Source organism: Columba livia, chromosome 3, assembly GCF_036013475.1.
Source record: "Columba livia isolate bColLiv1 breed racing homer chromosome 3, bColLiv1.pat.W.v2, whole genome shotgun sequence".
NCBI lineage: Eukaryota > Metazoa > Chordata > Aves > Columbiformes > Columbidae > Columba > Columba livia.
The window spans coordinates 66,715,865-66,737,024 of NC_088604.1; the positions used below are offsets into that span (position 1 = coordinate 66,715,865).

Genomic DNA, 21,160 nt, shown 5'->3' on the forward strand with positions numbered 1-21,160 from the left:
GCCTGGGAAACGCCGCAAGGGCACGATACGCACACAGCCCGCATAACCACTCCGCTCACCGCCCTCTTTTCACCCCCGCCACCCCCCACCTGCGGGGCGGGACGGGGCGGGGCGGTGCGGTGGGTTGTGCTCGGTAACCAGGGAGCCGCGGAGCAGCGCGGTGCGTTACGGTGCGGCGGGCGGAGGTAGGGAGCGTCGGCAGAAGCAGCAGCAGCTGCTCTGGGGCCGGGGCGTGGGGTTCCACGGGGCTGCGGGCGTTCGGTGGGGGCCGCCGCCTCAGAGGGTCCGGGTGAGCTTGTGGGTCACCGGCCGGAGCGTGGCTTGGAAGGAGGAACCCCTATGGGGAAGCCTCCCCGGGCTGCCTCCCAGCCGCCTTCTCCCTCCCTGCGTCAACCTGCCTTGAGGTTAATCCGAAACTCGCTGCCGTGATTGCGGAGTTTGCCCGTTTTCCTTGGTGGGTTTGACGTTTTGCTCTGTCTGAGCACGGGGGTAGGAAATCCCGGAGGAGGGCTGCGGTTCGCCTCCTGAAATGCACATGTGTGCGTTGCAGAGATACTCGTTTTTTATGCTCACTCACACACTGCAGGCCAAAATGTAGTTTATCGGGGAAGATGTGACCATTCACGTGCACTCCCAAGAAGCCAGTTTTAGGCTGGGTTGCATGCAGTGATGACGCAAAAAGGAAAAGTGCACCGCAATAAAGACGCATAGCCCATAGGCTCCCTGGTATGTGTGGTAACTCCCCAGAGGTAAAACCTGCTGGAATACTAACAGAGAAGGTTGTTACTAGGGTTTTGACAACCATATTTGCAAACATATGCATGCTAGGGAGAAGACCTTGCAAGGACTATTAGTAATCTGCTGAAATAGACCAGATTTTTCAAATTGGTGAGGAATTACTTATGTAAATAATCTATGTGATGCTGCGGGAAACTCCAGTGCTCATCACTGTGAGGGATTTTTACCTGTGTGGCTTGCAGGGAAGTAGAATGGGGTGTTTCTGGCTGCTTGCCAGCACTTCTCAAGTGCCGAGCCTGTTGAAAGACTCTTAACAGGCACACACTTTCCTGTAGTAGTACTAGTGAAGGACTGTTTGCTTTCTGTGATTTCTGGTAATTATTTTCAGGATTCTTGCCTGCACTTTAACACCTAAACAGATCCCAAGCTATAAATGCTGATGAACTATGTTAAAATATTGTCACTGGACAGAGAATACCAGGGCACTGTGTTTTTTAATTGGTAAACAGAAATGCTTTTTTGTGTATTGTACTAATTTTCGTGTGCTGACAAAATTGGTTTATGGGGTACAGCACTAAAATTTGTAGAGTTACTTTTTTTGCTGGTAGGAGTCCGTATCTATTGTCATATGGGATGTCTATCACATTCCTTAAAGTACTGAAGTTTCCCCTGGAAAAAGGAGCTCTCCAGAATGAGCATGGTGCTGCATGTTGGAGGGATTCAATTCTTATATTTGCAAACTCCGCTAGATGTAAAAGTAGAAGTAATAATCTCTCCACTTCCCTCCTATTCTTTTAATTCCTGTTCCCAGCATCTCGGTTGGTTGGTTGATTGGTTTGTTTAACATTACCTTCAGAGATCATATATACCAATGGCAATTCTGTGTTGCTGAGTATAAAATATCAATTAATAGGTATTAATCACTGTGGAACCCAAATACATTTGTGACTTTTTAAATGTTATTTTATTTTTACTTTAAGTAATTGTGGTATGTGCCAGTAATGATTTGGACTGATGCATTTAATACATGCACAAGAATCTCATCATGACTGTACACCTTGATGCAGCATTACTTTCTCTTAATTAAATAGGAGAATCCTCAAAGGATTTTTTTTTGTTTGTTTGGTTGGGTTTTTTTCATTTGGGTTTTTTTTTTTTTTTGTGCTTTGGCACCTTAAAAGCATCTTCTGCAAACTTCACTGGAGCTACAGTGAGTTAGACAACCTGCCAGCAAGTACACTGCTCAAAGAAAGTAACACTTTGATACTGGGTCAGACAGAGCAGAGGTGCACAGGGAAGGAGGAGCAGCACTCTGCCAGTATTTAAACGCATCTGGGGAGAAGGTGAGCGTGCCTGGCCCTGAGGAGGATCTCCTTGGGTAGGGCACTGAGCAAGGTGTGAATCCCCAGAGAACTTCCAAGACTAGTGCAGTGAGAGTGATCACTGTGGGTCTACAGGGCTTCCGTGGATCGGGCCCCAAGAGATGCATGCATATATTCACCCTTTGGACAGACACCACGTTAACCCATCTCAGTTACACTTTGTTAAAGGAAGTCAGTTGTGACTCATTTGTTTGTTTGTTTGTTCTTTTTTCGGTTTTATGTTGTTGTTGTTGTTGTTGTTTTTTCTTTTGCCATACTGGCTGTAGTTATTGGGAAAGAACATACCTCAAACATAAATGATTCCATACTTCCTTGTTACCATGGCTAGCGACAAAACTTGTTTCTCCTTAGAGGTCACAAAAATAAGAGCAGCAGTGTATCTCTGAAGCAACTGAACTTTTGCCTTTGTTTCACTCAAAGGCACAGGTTTCATGGGGAAAACAGGAGTGTTTCTCTTTTCCATTCATATGTCAGCTGTATTTGCCCCTCGCTCACAAGCTATTCTTCAGCTAGGCTTTCTTGCTTGGGAGATGTGCAGAAATACCAAAGAACTGACGCTTACTTTCTTATCTCAAACTGTTTGACCCACCCTTTCCTGAGATGCTTTCGTGTTTTCTATTTTAGTGGTCTTTCGTTTGTTTGTTTATTTTTTTTTTTCTCCTACAGATATGCTTCTGCAAAAGCCTTCTGCTATAGGTCATATTATGCCACAGAAATCATAGGTGGCATATCCGTATTAAAACAGAAAAAACAGAATGGCTCTCCTACCGTTAACCAGCTTACATATTATATCTGAACTTCACTCTGTCCTATTTGCTTGTGTATCATGACCTCTGATCTTAATCTTGGCCTGTTTTTGCACAGATAGTAAGCTCTTTGAGGCAAGGATTATATCCTGTGTTTGTAGGAGGTAATGAGCTACTGATCTCAGTCTCCTGCTATTACCAGCATCTATATAAACTATAATATATTCCTGCAGAATTTCAATAGCAAGACTACTAAACTGTAGCATACATTGTATTTAACATTTTGTAGAAGAAAGACAGTGAATGACCTTTCTTTGAATATATCTAACAATATGTGTTCTGCCATTAAAAAAAAAAAAAAACAAAAAACGAACAACAAATCTCTGCTTTCTGTTTTCTCCTAGAACACTTCACATTTTTTTTTTGTTCAAATGGAATTACAGCTTTCCAAACAAGAATCAGAGCATCACACCACTTCATTTTTGCCCATCCCCCGAAACACAATAGAAAGTAGAAAAGAAAATGCTTATTTGCTGAAATGTAAATACATGCATAGCATGTGCATGACTAGGGTCCTACAAATAATTTTTGAATACCAGAGTACAGTTATAGGTAAAGCATAGAAAAATTGTGTGCCATATATGCCACAGATTTAAATGTCAGATGTGCAAATTACGTTAAATCTTCCAAATTATTAGTTGCTGTTGCAGACCCTCAACCTTATGAAGAACTTTTGTTCAGCTCCAAACAAAGACGAAGCATAACTAGAGGAACCAAAATAATTTGGAGCTCCAGAAATGATCTGAATTCTCTCTCTCATCCTCCCTATGCTCCCCAAGAAAGACAAATTTCAGTACCTCAAAGTAACTACTGCACATCAAGTCAGTTTGGCATTGGATGGTCAGTGAGATCATCTCGTTTTAGTGTTCCTGTTTCAATGTGTTTGTTGTCAATTGTTGTAATCTGTCTCTTCTTCCACCCTTTTCTATTCAAAAGCAATCCATGCAGTTGCAAAAAGGAAGCAGAGAGTGAAGGTGTTAGGATTCAACTATCAAAAACACCTTTCAGAGCCAGAAGTTTTTTTTCCATTATCTTATGCAGTGCACAGTTATGTCCCATTGGACTTGGGAAAGTTCCAGTATGCACCGACTTGTGGTACGTTGTGTTTAAGCAAACAACCACAGATGTCCAATTCAGCCATCTGTAACAATCATCAAAGGGACTCTTCTGCTGGCCTGGATTTTGGAAGACCATTGAGGTGGTACCACATTTTCTTCGAAGATAGTATAAGAATAGTTTTGGATCATTCTACCCCACTACTTCATCCTAGCTCCTGATTTTAATATGTCCAGTAGGCATTACCTGTAGCTTGACAGATTTATTCCAATAAATTTACAAATGGATTCTCAATGCACCAGCTACCAGTTTTCAGTATTCTAGGATTAATTTTTTAAGTTCTTCCATTTTTAATTTTGATTTCAGGTGATGCTGTTTCCATTTCTGCTGTGGCTTTGTCTATCAGAATTGTCTTCAGTAGAAAAATCAGTATAATACTAACTGAGGCAAATTAATCTCCACTTATCTTATTTTCTACTTTCTTTTTATTTATCTGGCTAATAAACATTTGCTTGCTGTCTTCCTAAGTCTAGCTCAGCTGGTCTTTCAGCATGTCTCTCTTCATCCCTGTAGACAGCATACACCATGGCAGAGCTCTTCTCATTCTTTTTTTTTCTGCCCACTTATTTCTAAGTGATGACTTTTCCAGTTATGTCTGGAGCAGTTTTATTCTGCCCTGAATAGATGTATTATTACTGGACCTTGGACTTCAGGAAATGCCCAGCCTGCTTCACAGGGGAGATGCTGTGCTCTTCAGTCTAGTTGACTTCTGTAACTGATTTCCCTTTTGTTTATTTTTAAGCACTCTCTCTTTTGATCACCCCTTGAACTTCTTATGTGCTTTGGGTTATTCTTCTGATATTTTCGGCTACATCAATCACTTCCTTAGTCAGAGCTGTTTTATAAGATTAGCACTTTTTTTTTTTTTCACACTACTAACTAAAACCCAACCTAAAATAGCTAGTTCAGTGATATTTGATGTTTAAAAATGCAGTTATGACCTTCAGAAAATTCTGGTTCCTACTTTCATGTGAATCATTTATTCCTGACTGACATCAGGGTCACTGCTGTCTGATAGAATTGCATCCGTTCCAGCAGCTTCTCTTGCTCTGACAGTACTTCCGATATATCTTATGTTTCAGAAGCAGAACCTGTGGATCAAAGTGGACCTCTAGCACTGCAGCACTAAAGCATGTTCAGAAATTCTTTCCTGGAAATGTTTGTTTGACTTGATCAGTTCTGTACCACTGTTTTTCACCAGGGAAATCTCCCTCTTTATTAATATATAATGGCGCTCCAGCACCTGACCTTATTTCTGTCATTCCTGGGATTCTGTTCCGTTCATGTCCTATAGTTATTTTAGTTATTCCACTGTATTTCTTATATCTGTGTAACGTTTGAAAATTACTTCTAGCTGCAGGAATTCCTTGAATTTATTACTCTGGTTTTTGTCCTCTCAAATATCTCTTTTTGATACGTCTCAGATTAGAAATAGTTCTTTCACAGCCTGCCACCTATTTCTTGCTTTTGTTAATAATTTTATTTGCTCATCTGTGTTTATTCTTGTTTTTCTGGAGTTTCTTTATCCATTGCTGCTAAACTGGAGATTATAGAAGACTGAAATTCTATTTTCAGGTACTACCATGCTTTACACCAGCAGCAGTCTTTGCCAGGCTGCTATATGTGGCAGCAACCTGGTGTAGTGGGAATTTGTAATTTGTGCTAGGATGAAGGAGAGTTAGAGATTTTTTTTCACCCTGGTTTTGGTCAGGTTTATCTTCAGCCATTGTTGTACATCTTATATGTTGTCTGCACCTGAGGTCTCTCTGGTTTTCTGGAACTGCTATGCTGACAGGCCTGTCTGTTTTTTCTTTAATATGTTTTATAAACTTTAATAAAAAAAAGATAAAATACAACTTGGTCTTGCCAATGGTATTCTAGGTTTACCAATAAAAGGAAAACATATTATTTTTTTTAATTGCACATAATTCAAAGCAGTCCTTAGCACAATGAAGAAATGAGAATTAGGCTAGGGACCAGGAAAAGTTAACCTGTAGTATATCTAGTGTTTTTCTTATCTCTTCCGTAGAACTGACAGATTACTTTTCTGGCTTTTGAAAAGAGAAACAATAAAGTACAGTGGATTGTAAACTGCATATTACTATAGCTAATTGCTAGGCCTAATGGTTTTTATATGACAGAAGAAGTTAATGTTTCCACTTTTTAATCTCAAAAAAAGAGTACTGGGATATTAATGTAAGAAAATGGTGTCAGTGTAACTTTATCCACTAAATACAGATAAGTGGCAAATGTAATACCACCCCCCCATTTATATGCAAAGCCATTCTGTTTCACTCTTGTGTATTCATTCCCTGTAGGTTCTGACCAAAATATTAATAATTATTAATAATGAATAACCACTTGTTGCATGCTAAAGCAGTGAATAGCTCATCTAGTCGTTCAGGTTTATTTCAGGCTAAGATTTATAATATTTAAGCTGTATACTTTTCCTAAAACGTGTGCATTTTGAAAGCATCGGAATGTCTGAAGATACATCTTTGTGTCTGGCACTGAAATGAAAAAGTAATTTGATTTATTACAAATTATTTTGTTTAACAGCTATGAGAATATTTAATTAAGATTTCAGTGTTTACAAATCTGAAAAATATAATCTTTCATTGGTTAAAAAAAAAATAAAAAAATCTTTTGTTATACCCTTTGACTATTTGTAGAAGTCAGGAAAAATTTCCCCTCTGCATTTCATGGAATAGCTGACTGTGCATGTAGGTTTTTTGCTCTATAGAGCTTTAGATGTTGGCTGAAGTCAGGTGAGAAGGGTACATCAAGCTTTGTTTCATCTGTTTCACTGATGTCTTTGCTATGCTCCAAGCTGCCGTTTTCTGCTTGTTGTAATGACAGTGCACATGAGAATCTTTCCGTACCACCTGTAGTAACTTAGTTTCTTCTTTAAATGAGTTAATTCCCCTGTTTGCAAAGAAGCTTTTGAATGAGGAGCCATATTTAGAACTGCAGATTCTTCTTATGCAGCATATAATTTCATATCAACTAGCTAAATTATTAATTTCAAGTCTGCCAGTTATCACCGCACAGTGACTCAGCCTGCTGTATCAGTAGCTTGAACCTGTATCTTCATTACAATTTCCCAGACATTTTTAACTTGGAGTTAGATCAGTATCTTCCACAGCTCCTCTAATTCCGCTCATGTACAGCTGATTTACACCAGCTCTGTCACAGTGTGAGTGGGCTGGCATTCTGATATCACTACTGCTGTTTGCCAAAAACCAGTCAGACGAGGCATTTTTAATACCCCTTATCTCTGCCCAAAGATTGGTCTAGCAGCTTGCTATTAAAAGTTGCTGTACCTCACTTACATTACCACTCAAAATATTAGCAGTGCCACTGCTACACAAGCAAGGCTTCATTTAACCTACCTTGTTATGAATATTTCTGGTTTGAATGGGGTTAAACAACCTGATGTTTCATTTAAATAGTGCCAAGGAAGCAAATTTCACCGAACTGACGTATGTGGACATGAGCAACAGAAAACCTCTCCCTCCTCTCCATCCACCAAGTTGTGCACCATTTGGTGTCAGCTGTGGAAGAGAGTCCTGGTTGCCAATGCTCTGTGTGGCAATTCAGCAACACCAGGGGACCATCAGCCCCAGTTGGTGCTGCAGCCAAGAGGTGTGATGGTGGCACCTGCTCGTGCCAAGCTATCAGAAGGATGAGACCTCCCAGCTGCCAGGGCTCCTTTCCATGTTTGAGAGATGGTGACTGATGTGCTCAGTCTCAGTGCACCGCAAGAAGTGTGCAGGACAAACCTGGGAAGGAAGAAGTGGGGAGGGAAGGGACAAGGCACCTGCAGGAGGAAACGATATGAGCATCCAGATGTCTTGTGCAAAGTGTAGACATAAGCAAAAATAGCAGTAATGTGGAGTGGGTACCAGTGTGAGCATGGCCACAGCATGCAGGAGCACAACCTATGCACATGGGTGAACTTCCCGATCCATTCTTCAACTTGCTCTGTCAGAAGTGCGATTCCCTCAGCTCCACTCATTTAAAGCCAGCTTGGGTCTGCTGGCCTGATCAGTGCTTACCTATCTGAAATACAAAGCAAGCATTAGGTAAAAACAGCAGTAAGAGGGAAAGCAGGGAGTTCCGTGGATCAGGCAGTGTTTGAAGGGTCAGAAAGGGAGATGTTGAAATGTGATTTCCTCTGGCAGCCTTTACATGTTAACACAGCTCCTTTGGGACAGTTCAGTGTGCCTAAAGCTGTGCAGCCTAGACGCTCATCTGCCTGATATTGGAGGACTATGTTCTCCATCAGATCTTGATACCAGGAAAAGAGGAAAATGCACACCACCAATAAAATCACTCATATATTGGGTATCAATACACTGCATACCATCTTGAATTTCGGATGCACTGAGCATGTGTAGTATGAATTTAATTATTCTTGGTGTCTTTATGCTCAGTTCTTTCTTAAAAGGAAAACAATGGCATATATAATGTGTACTTGTTCCTCAGATGATGTTATTGATAACATTATCTGAAGAATCTAACTGTATTTTTTTTAGACCAGATTTATGGTCACATAGATGTTATTATAATTACAGTAATGTTATGTAGAAGTTCTAGTTCTCAGCTTTTGATATTAAATGACCCAAAATACATCATCATCATCATATACTAGAAAAATTAATGCAAATACAAATTTATTTAATGATAAAGTAAATTAATCTCAGTAGTTCGTGTTAGAGCACATAGTCCAGTGGAGTTAGAGAATTATCTTGATCAATGACTTACTATTACATGCTCCTTTCTAGCATGCTGAGATAGAATGAAAGTTGTACAGCTTTTAGATTTTGCAAGTGGTTTCATTTTTCCTCTTATGCGTAAATATTATTTACATTAAAAATATACTGTATTACTTTTAATATGTATACCATTATTGTTATTTCTAAACCAACATCCACAACCATCCTTAGGAAAGCGTTGATGTCTGGTGCATTGCCAATTATTTTTAATGATTTGTTTTTGCAGCTTCATTCTGCTGATGATTGCCAAGCAAGCTTTCACCATTAATAATGTCTCTGGCTGAGCTGTACAGTATGCACAAAGCATACCATACTTTACAGGTTAAAATAGCTATTAAGACGCAGACCTCTTAGTCTTGCAGGTCTCATAAAAGTTTCTTCTGAGCTTAGTACTTTCTTTCCCAGGTGCTGAGGTTGCTCACCAGTGCTGTTCCCTGGCCCTGCAAGGGCTGGCGTGGGCTGGAGGCATCTGACTACCCCAACCATGCTGAGGGCTGAAAGCTAACAGGGAGCCCTACGAGATCCTCATCTCACCAAGGTCAACGGCTTGGAGGCAAACTTCTGTCAGGGAAAGTGGACTTGCTGCAAAGAGATCATGGCCTCATCCCGACTATCAGCAAGATCGAGGGATATTGCCAATGTCATGCAACGACTTCAAGGTAAGAGACTCACTCAGGCTGATACTCTCTGCCATCCATTCAATAAAAGGAAGTTCCTGGTTTTTACTGTAGTGCATGGTCAGGACAATATTTCTGCAGTTTAATAGCTGTTCTAAACTTATCTACGGGAACATGTTTGTAGTATATCTGGAGGGCTCTGATTATATGAGTCCTTTAGAGTATAGCATTAGTAGTGGTGTTTAAAAACAGCCGGTATGAATGTGGATCCATGGGGCAGGACACTGAACTGAAGATTCAGACTTTGGTTTTGTTTCTCCCATGTGACCTGATTATCCATAATTTTTCTCATAGAAAAAATAATAGAAATTGTATCGATCCTCTTCTCAGCTAAGAAGTCTAGAGGTAGATCTGCTCCAGTGATAAACTAGTATTTATTGGTTTAGGCAATACTTGCTGTCTCCAAAAAAGAACTGTAGCTCATTGTATTGTTAAGCATTGAAGAATTCATAGGTCAATGAGCCAATTATTGGCATAGAAGTTGGTGACCTTTTAGATAACATGTCACAAGATGTCTTTCAGTATTCATTGAGTATTCATTATGTTTTTAAGTTCTTATAATAAAGCATTATTAAATAAATTGTCTTATTTTTTTGAAGTTATATGCCTAAATGCTGCAGCTAAAAGCTTGCATCGAGAATGTATGTTTTTGTTCAAATGATATTGACCAGAAAAAAATAATCAGTGCTGCTGTAGAATTCACTCCTGTTAACTTTTAAACTTGATCATAAATCCCTAACCTCTTACTTTCTTTGCACACCAGCTTCCACTGACTTCAACAAAGGTTTTTATGCACAGAACCCTTGCTGTTCCCTTCTGCACCTTCTAAATCTAGAAGCTTTCTCTTCCCATGGCTTTTCCATGTGGATTATTAATTATCAAACTGTAATGTGCTAACTTTCCAAACATCTGTAAAGCTGTTGCTGACAAAATGGCCATTCTGTTTATCTGCACTTTGTTTTTTACACATAATTGTTTTTCATTTTAATGTATTTTCCTTTGTTGGAATCTGATACATGGTTCAGTCTGCTATATGTTTGGGTTTGTTTGGGTTTTTTAATTAAGCACAAAAAATTAAGTGACCTCTTAATTGAAGACATTTAGAAAAAAACGTATGAACTAAATGCAAATTTGGCATTGCATGCTGGTTTGAAGGCATACCTATAACTAGATTCTTGCTTCTCAGATGGAATCAGTTCACCTTGTTATTGCTGGCATCTGAGTTTTGCTGCAGAAGCGCTACTTCAATAAATCACCTGTGCCAAGACGGGAGTGCTTGAAGCCCACGGCTTTTTTTAGGCTGTAGTTCTGCATTATGGATGAGCAGGCAACAATCTGCACTGCGACTGCCTTGGCCCTTGTGAATTAAGGATGTTCTACCTTTCAGAAATCATAGTCAACTGAAATAGGAACAGATACGGACATAGGAACACAGAGACATTTCTTGGTGTGTTTGCATGGCAACCCGAGGTTGGTGTGGTTGGAGCTGGGTTTGTAGCTCAAGGTGAGAGTGGAACTGAGAGTATTCATGGTGTAACAGGAGTTGAGATGGTTTGAGGGATCCTTAGTCAGTGACAAGCAGCAACTATGCTTTACAAAATACCTGCTTTTGTACCTGGCCAGAAGCTGAGGCAGAAGAGTTCTTCTTGTGTGACACCGTCAGAGAGTGCTGCACTGTCTCAGTGCTGGGACCATATCGGGGCTGAGGGAGAGAGGTAAAGCAAGCTGTGTTCCTTCCTCCACATCGTCTCATATTTGCCTCACAGGTTTCCAGTAGGGTGTGGTGGGAGAGTGTAGGAAAGACCAGAAAAATGCCACTCTTCACTGGGATTCTCAATACCAGTTTTGAAATCTCTACATACTCCAAATGAATGCAATAATTTCAGCTCTCCTAAAAGCTATCAGAGAGGAACAAAGTTGTTTCCAGACACTTCCCTTTGTTGATGATTATGAAACTTGCAATACACAGTAAATATTACAGAGTTTTTTAATAAGATTGCATGTCACTGCCTCATAAATCCACACGAGACAAACAGTGATAAAGATGTGCAGTGTGCTGGGTTGTGGGTTTTCTGCAAGTACATATACAACTTGTCTTACCCCATGGTGCCCAGGCAGAGGCTTACTGCAATATTGCTCTCTGCCCAGAAGAATGAAGGATCTACTCCTTTAGTCTGGGCCAGAGAGGTGAGTGTTGAGAATAAGATTTAGCATCTCTAACTTAATCATTCCACTCATCTCAATAAAAATTAAGACATAGGGCTACTCATTATATCTCAGTCTGTACTCAAGGGAGAGAGACAAGCCTTTCCAAAAGGGATATGATCCTTTGTTACTTGAATTTCAATTAGTAAGGGTGTGTTTTTGAAACAAAAATCCTTCCTATTATATTTTAATTCTGGGAATTTTATAACCTGCATAATAGGCAAGGGTTGCAGAGTAGCCTTACCAGTTTAAATGGGGGTAGAGGGCCTCTCTGAGGAAAGGTTAATTGTAATCAGGAAGGCAGATACAAATCCACAGAAGCCATACTTACCCTCCATTTCACTCTTTTGTCAGACACATAACTTTAGCTGCATGTGACATCTTTCCACTGGCTTCTCCTTCCTGCTTATCCTTCCCTCAGTGCTGCCCTTCTCGGTGCTCAGGGGCTGCCAGGTTTGTCCTGCCTTGGTCGGGCAAGTTGGGTTTTCAGGGACAGAAGTGGTGGCATGACTGCTACAAAAGCTAATGCAGCCTAAGGCAGGTGTTTAAGAAGGGTGTTATTAATTTTCATAATGTGCCATCTTCTCATTGGCTGCAGAGAGAGACAAGAGAATACAGAGATGACACTTGATTTTTTTTCATTGCTGAATTTAAGCATGAAGAGCCTATCCTCATGGTACTACAGAATGATGACATCCTTTAATGTCATTATCTTTGCATAACATCTTCCTTGCTAGCACAGTTCAAGGTTTTCTACAGTACCTCACGGTTCACAGTTTACTTTTTCGTATTATAAGAGCATTCATAACACCTGAGAACTGATGTACACCACCAATTTGACTTACATTCCTGGGATTTGGGATTACTCAGGGAATTGAATGCCAACTGGCACAAAAGCACTGCTCCTTTGGCTATAGGGAGTACAAGTTTCGCAAATGTTATGGCTGGTTATACACTAAAGATTCTTATAGCATTTTTAGTAGCTACAAAAATCAAAGCAAAGAGTGCTGGAAAACAAGCTGGTAAAACTCTTATGTCTTTTTAATCTATACTATTATGAAATTAAGTCTTTTCCATAAGTACTACACTCATATGGGCAAAGTGCAGTCAAGCTCATGCTGTTCTGAGAAAAAGTCTGTGTCCCATTCTTCTGGACCTAGTCACTCTTGTATGCTAACTTGCTCTTACTGGCTAGTAAGGTGATATCAGTCACTGTATCATACTGGTACTGGAGGCTTTTCTCATTCTGACTTCTCCCTGCCTCTTTTTTTTCCTCCGATTTCTCGTTTAGTATTTTGTGCTGGGTAGAGATTTTTCTGAGTGGGATTGTGTTCATTCTGACTCATGGTGGAGTCACCATCCCTGGAGGTGTTTAAAAGGCATTTAGATGTGGTTCTTAGGAACATGGTTTAGTGCTAGAGTTAGGTTAGGTTATGGTTGGACTTGATGATCCTAAGGGTCCCTTCCGACTGAAATGATTTTTATGATTCTATGATTATTGGGTGGCCCATTTAGTCACACAGGATGTTTTTGTCCTTATCTGTATTGGATCACAAAAATTCCGTCTGCACTTCAATACTAGCATATATGCCAACCCAGTTAATAAACTCTGGTGTCACTGATGTTTTGAAACTGTTACCAATTTTAGCCCTGTTCAGTAAAACCAGTTCTGGGGTGTACAAAGTAGATCAATTAAAAAAAAAAAAAAAAAAAATTAAAAAATCTCCAGTCTTTATTAGATTCTGGGTTGAAACATTCTTCTTATAAGACTCTTAAACTCATTTTTGCGTGTCAGTATCTTGGGCTTTTGGAAACTCCCTGTAGAGAGATTTCATAGTGCAGGAAGAGCTATGGTGGGAAAGCAAGCAACATGGTAATTCATGAAGACCCACTATGATGAAAAGCAACCATAGTTCTAGTAATCTTCTAACACTCCTGAAAAGTTTCAATGCACATAGGTCAAATTAGGTCAAATTAGCCTAAAGTCCAGTCCTTGCTTTATGCAAAGTTACCTACAACTGAGCGTCATCTGAAATTTTAACGCCTTCCTTATATTAGCACTATTCACAGAAAGCTGTAGGTTTGGTTTTTTTCCCTGGATTGTCCTTTTTTTTTTTTTTTTATCCTCTTTTCCCCCCCCGTCCTCTTAAGTTTTGGCTCTTCTTTTCCTTCCTTTTACAACCTAGCATTCTTTTTCATGCTATGCTAGCAGTAGCCATTAATCAAACAGTAGGGTATTTTTCTATTTAGCTGATAGGCACTTTGTTAATATGTACCTTCATCAGTGTTTTCCTATGTGTTTTTTTTTCCCTCTTTAAATCAGCTGCGCCAAGAGCCGAGCCACAGTTTAACATTAAACTAACCTGATTTAACAGATACCTAGTACTGAAAGCTACCTTGCTTCACTGCATGCGTATTCCCAACTTTCTTTCTGCCAGTGCTCTTCCTCCTCTTGCCTTAGACCTGAACCAGCTGAAAATTGGTTTGTAGAGGACAGGTGAATTCCTGGCAAGAAGGCCACTGGCAGGGTCTCCTCTTTTAGTGCCATTTACCATTTTATCATTTGCGAAATCAAATTGCAACCTCACATTTTTAAGTGTGAGCAACATTGAAAAGGTGTGCTTGATCAGGAGGGTCATACTGCACACGTTACACAGTTGAGTTTTACCCCTACATCACAAATACTGCCGAGATAAGGTTTCCTTCTGTCCAGCTTCCTGGTGCATACTGGTTCCATGTAGTCCTGCTGCTGCTGCCTTTCTGTGCAGTCTTTCACTCTGAAATGTCCCAGCTTGATTCCTGCAGCTTTCCTGGTTTTAAAAGATTCTTGATTTACAAATGGTGCGAATGTATATTGTTAGTCTCTCAGGTGAGCAAATCTTGTAACTAAAGCAATTCTTTACATGGCAGCATGTTAAGGGAAAAGAAGCTCTTTTGACTCTATTGACTCTGTAGATTATATGACCTGAAGGCCAAGGAAATCTAAATGATGCCTTGGGAATCTAAATAGCATTGCAACCTATACATTACCTAGCAGGAGCAATTAAAGCAGGATTTCAATCTATCTTATATTTTCTCACACAGAAAAAAAAAAAAAGAAAAAAGTTACTGCTACTTCAAAACAAAATATTGAAATGTAAGACTCACGCGTGAAGATTAAGAAGTCTGGGAAAATGTCATAGCTGATAAGGAAATCATTAACGAGTGAAGAAGAAAACGAAAAGAGATCAAGTGTTTTCATTTGCTGTAACAAAAACATGTGAAAGGATTAGGCTGCAGCCAGGGGTATTCAGGTTAAATATTAGTTAACATTGGGTAAGGAAAGTTGCTAAGGAGAGCTCTAAAATCACTGTTCCTAGAAGTATTTAGTTCTAGTTTATGCATATGGATACAAGTCATGCGAGAATCCACTTCATGTCTCTTCTGACCCTGGTATCTGATAGCAATAATCTGACGTAATGCTGTTCTGAGCTACCTGCAGATATTGTAGAAACATACAGGAAAGAATAAAAAAACTAAATAGTGGCACACATTAATAAAGTAAGCACTGAATTCTAGCTATTATGTTGTCTTAGAATCTTTTGTAATATATATAGCAATTAGTATCGCTGTGAAAAGAACCATATTTTGTTGTTGTTTTTGTTTAGTGTTGTTTTGGTGGTGGTGGTGATTTTGGTTGTCCCCTCACTGCAGTTAGCTTTCTTTTTGTGTCCTCCTCAATGAGAACACCGTCCTTGGGTACTTTGCAATGCAGCATTTCTTTTAGTGCCACATGGCCCTATTTTTTTGGTTTTTAGAGTTTTTCCTTTGTTAACAAATTCCAAGTTAGTGATTTAAAATAAGTTTTATTTTTTTTAAGTTAATATGACCTCATTGCTTATACTTTTCTACTGTTTATCTTCCCAAAATTTATAACGTAATTTAAATCAGTGTAGTCCTACTTACTTTTTTTCTTTGCTTGCACTTTTGATGATCACAGGAGGTTTCTTATAAGTTGGTAAACTAGTCTGTGCTCCTTGTTCCACTTGGTTGATAGTCAACCAGAGTACAAAGCCCTAAAGATCACACAGGTTGTATAAATGAAAAGCATATGTTTGCACTTAAGTTGCTCTTTAAGAAAAATCAACATATTTTTTCAGTTTTCATCTGGGATAAAGTATATATTTAGGGCAGAAAATGGTTGGCATGTTAGTGTCTCACACTGAGATTGCTATCATTTGGTTCTGGAGGAACACAGTTCAAAAGGTGAAATTCTTCTGATGGGCTACTATTAAAACACTGAGGATAGGATTCATTAAACAAAATGCAGGATGCAAATGAAAGTGGAGAATCCTCTTTGTCTCATTTTATAGGTAGTGGTTAAAAATGGTACTTCTGAAATATAGTGAACATGCAAAATATGTCAGGCAAATTGTGTTTTATATACCTGTCTTCACCAACTCCATTCTGCTCAGTCTAGTTTGGCAAGTTCACATGTAGGCATCCACACTGCAGCTGTTTAACGTTGGTTGTGATAAATCCCTGTCTGTTTTCAGTTAAGACTTTATCTTAAAATAACATCTGCCATATTTGTTACTGGTGTGAAAGGGGTGACATTTCAAGAAGGCTAAATAAGAACAATTACATGTCAGTTTTGAGGGTTTAGTGAAGATAAAGATTTTGAGAAGGAAAATATTACAGTGATGAGTATTTTTGAGAGCACTGCCTCTATATTCTGACAGGCTGTTAGACAGACTGTTATTTTAGTAATAGCATTGGACTGAGGGCATCAGGAAGCTGAATATCTTCAAAGTATTACTATGTCAGGTTTTTCTATACAGGTTATGACATTTTTCTGTTTTGTGACATCTAATTAATTTCCTGTTTATATTAGAGCATACTGAATGCTTGGAAAGTTAAATTTTATCTTCTCATGTCTGTGCTGTAGTATCACCCTACAATACATATTGAACATAGCAAATTGTCATTGTCATAAACTTACCTTTTGGAATGCCACCTCTGTTGTTTTTTTAATACTAGAGGAACTGAAAATTAAAGGAGGACATGTCTCTTGTCCCTGGTTACTAATTAATAAGCATTAGAGGAACTATTGCTGGTTATGCTTGTATACTGATATAGACAGTTCTGTGTAAAGGGAAAACATTTCAGTGAGAAAGTTCTACTGTTTTCCTGTAATTGCATTTTGTCCTTTTCCGGAAGTCAGAAGCTTCACAACCTCTAATTAACAGAATAATGTACTTGCACATGGATATAACACACAGATAAAAAATAACACCTAACAATTATTAGCAGTTTATTACACGGACTATTTCTAGAATGCAGTTTTTATTTTGTGCTTTAGACTTAATTTGCTTAAAAATATCCTACTTTCTGTCACAAAGCTTCTCCTTGTGAGTCATATCAGAGAGTTATAATTTTAGACTCACACTGAGTTTTTTAGATGGCAGTTGTATGTATCCAAGTGAATCCTCTATTATTGTGTGGAAGAAAACAGCCTGGTTGTTCTGTCTTTCATCTGAGATAAGAAGGAGCCTTATGAAGGAAGTGTCAACAGCCCATTAAGAAGCCAACAGTCCATTTAATAAAGAAAGGAAGAAAAATAAAAAGGAATTAATTTCTCCACAGTAAACTAAGAGACATGTTTGAAATATGTTACACTTTATAGGAAGTTATTACTGATTTATAAATTATACAGCTAATGTTTATAGTCAAACTCTAGTTGCTTGTTTTTGGAGGTGTACAGTTTATTTTTCTCATTTGTTAGTAGACTTTAGTTTGGGGCCTCTCCTATAATGTTCTTTCCAGAAGGTGTGTGAAGCAACTAAGGCTAACTGTAAAAGCTAGCCTCTATCCTGTCCATTGAAACAGATCATGTTTTATTTTGAGTTCTTGGTGATTATTTTAATTCAATAACAAAACAGAAGGGGAACTAGTAGAAAAGCATCCTGATGCCTCAGGATAAAGTAACCTCTAGGTAAGCATGGAAGAAGGGGTAATGCTGAGTTAGTACATGGTGAGGATGGCTCCTCTTGGACTCCAGCCCAGCCCTGGCACAGGCTGCCTGGAGGCCAAGACCCTACTCCTCAACCTGCTCTACCTCCTGTCTCCAGTTTATGTGTCTTTCATGCTCTCACTGCTGAGGAGTCATTGCTGTTAACATACAGTAGTGGAACATATTGTTTGGAGTCTCATTACCCAGAACATAAACATTAACGTATTAAGAAACATAATTTATGCAACTTCTTTTACTATAATTTCACCAGATTTTGTGTAATTACATTTCAGTATTTGTTACATAGTCTTTAGTACTTTTAAGAGGATTATGCCCTCACTCATGCATGGCTGTTTAAGTGCCTATGGAGAATGTATGTAATCTTGTTATAACACTTTTAGTCTTGTGACACAAACTTGCAAAACTTGCGAGTCTCCAAGCTAAAGACTGTCATTGTATTCAGCCTGATCTGAGATATGTCTGGAACATTTAATAATATCTTGTATCTACATAGCTGTACATAGTTACAATTTAGTTTACCCAAATCACCCAGCCTCTTTTTAGCTATGCCAGTGTAATTCCCAGGGAAAACTCATCATCTGTTTACAGAGATGCTGAAGGCCTGTACAAATGTGGCATACTGTTCCTGTGCTTTCTATATGTTACTCATATAGGGCAGCTAGTGTAGCTGTCATGCCTCCACCAGCTTGCTTGGAGGTTATCATTGGTGTACCTGGAGAGGTACAGTTTCTTCACCACACAATGCCAAGGACCCTGTGTTGGTGTGGACTTGCTGTAGGTCTTTACTCAAGATGCTATTGTGAGAAAACCACTCACTTCCAGACCTTCAGAATGCAGCAGCTGTTCTTTAAAGGCTTTATCTTAAGCTCATTAAAACAAAGGTAAAATCTTCTTTCCATAAGGTGAAGGGAATGAACTATAACAGCAATAGTAGGCGAAGAGTATTACTGTTAGCTTTCCGGTCTTGGAGGGGAAAAAAAAAAAAACACCTTACATACAAGATCACAGTACTCAAGAAGATATGAGGCCAAGCCAGTGTAGCAAAGCAAAGCAAAATATTCACTTGCTTACAGTGCCTAATAGGTGGAAAAAAGAAAACAACTCAGGAATGGAGATTGTAGTCTTCAGATGTGACTGTTGATAAGGAATTATGGTTATTTGTGATTAATTCAGTTTTTCAACTGTGCTTTCACTCTTCTAAGTAAATTAAAGTAAATAGTTATTACAGTTGAGCTTGTGTAAAGGCTCATCTCTCCACTCAGTTTGTTTTGGCCAAGGTTTCTATTTTATTGTCTCATTTGCCAAGATGTCCTTATGTTTTTCCAAGTTCAAGTGGTGCAGCCGTTCCTGGTACTGAGTCTGAACCAAGACTGCAAACTGATGGTTGCTTAGTCAACAGCTACAGATACAGATGAATTTTCTCTCTTACTTGACTTCTGTTAACAACAACAGCAAAGCCCCCCACCACTACCCCCTCCACTGAGTAGTTCAGAAACGCTATGTATTGTTTTTCAGGAAAGAGTTGGGAATCAGCATCACCAGTTACAACAGTCACGAGCTACTAATATAATCACCGTCCCAGCCCAATCATTCTCCATTATTACTCAGATTTGTGATGTACTTCAATGCTCTTTTGCAGCCTGGGAGCTGCTATTCTGATCACATGTGAGTGAAGCTGATGTGCCTTGTTACAGGGCGAAGGACAAGAAATACCTTTTAACGAAGTCACAAAGCTTGTGCTCCCATCCAAATGAGGCAAGGCACGTTTGGGAATGGACCCTTTGCTGAGATTTGCAGCTCAGCTCAGCTGCTGTTTTTTCCCCATTGGAGTGTGTTGTCACAGAAACTCAGGCCATGGTGGAATGAGGTGATACTTACACCAAAAGATGAGCTTGTGGACAGGAGAGACAGAGGTGAGATCATCCAATGATCCATCACAAATCAATGAAAAACCAAACATGATCAAGCCACCATGTTAACAGACGTCTTCTGGGTGTAAAGCTTTCTTAGCAGATGTGAGTTTCAGTAATAAAACATGGATAATCATACCCTGATTTGAGACTGATTAGACAAGACATAAGACTAATTAACCTGGATTTCTAGCTGCTTTGCATTACTGAAGTAGTGCAATGCAGAAAGGTAAGATTTGGAAAGGCATTCGGGCACCCAGAGATATGTATTGCCATAAAGAGGCATGTTGTACATTTTTTTTTATACTTCTTTAGATGCCTTTCTTCAACTTTAAAGACTTAGTGACTTTATAATCTGATCCATAAACATACAAATAAAGTGGATTAAAAATCTTCAAAGATGTTAGTGTTCTGAAATTAGAAATATATTATTTGTAAGTGTGTTTAGTACCTTCAATATAAATGCATATTTAGGTTTAGAAATATTAACTACCAGCAGTTGCGAGCTAAAATCAGTGGGCTATCCTGGAACCACCCTTTTTGTTTCTTGTGCCGTGTCCATTATACAAAAGTGAGGCCATGTGACAATCTTGTTTGTATTTCTAAAATATGTATCCATCCTATCAAAACCTCAATAGCTATAATGAGATTGTATTGTTTAAGCCTTTGTTTGATTACAAATCTCTGAATCTTACAGTGAAGCTTCTGCCTCTTTTTTTTTTTTTTTTTGTAGTTTGTTGTTTGTTTGTTTGTTTGTTTGTTTTCCTGTTTTTCTGGTTGACTGACTTGTGTCAGGAGTAAAAAATCTGCTGCTTCTCCATCACAATTTATCATGGAAGCGAGAAGACTTTAAGTGTATAATCTGCTTTCTTGGTCTTGCTTTCCAGATTTGTATTTTGTTTGGACACTTTGAGCTTGTATACAGCCTTGTTGCATAATTCTTCTTTCAGAATCCTGAGCCTGCCTTTTCATTTGTGTGGTTACTAAGAAAGCTGGAGGTGTGACCAACTGCCAGAAGTGATTTGAATAAATAAACGGAATCATGAACAGTTAATTGTTGTGTTTACATCTAGTTTCTAAGAGACTAATAGTTCATGCTCACTGTCTCCGTGTGTTTGTATTTGAGATCTTGAGCACATTCAATTCCTGTGTTCCCTGGGGAAATTTTTGTCTGCACAAAAAGTTACACTTTGTATTTGTGTTTATCAATAAGAAGTCTTCAGGTTTAAATAGGAAATCACATATGTTTATGAATGAGATTAGATAATGCTATGCCATTGGACTAATTCTTAAGTAGTCAAGGTTTTTTCTCATTTTTGTGTTGGATTTTGAAAGACAAATGCAAATATATAACAAAGTAGCATATTTTGACCTGTGAGAATGGTAAGGATAGTTAGTATCAATTTCCAGATAGGAACTGAAATGGAGGAAGGTCTCATTCTTCCCCCTACTATGAAAGCGTAGGATGCAACATGGCCTTTACTGCAGTCAAGAAGAATAAATCAGTTTCTTTAAACTCTACTGAATTAGTTAGG

General features: G+C 38.9%; 1 protein-coding gene across 1 annotated transcript in view; it reads left to right on the top strand.

The window, feature by feature from the left end:
• SYNE1 (spectrin repeat containing nuclear envelope protein 1) overlaps positions 1-21,160 on the top strand; it is a 300,382-nt gene continuing 279,222 nt past the window's right edge. The window contains exons 1-2 of the mRNA XM_065057381.1: positions 1-185; positions 9,226-9,479. Of these exons, the coding sequence (XP_064913453.1) occupies positions 9,416-9,479 (64 nt within the window). The 5' untranslated portion in view covers positions 1-185; positions 9,226-9,415. The remainder of the gene's footprint in view (positions 186-9,225; positions 9,480-21,160) is intronic.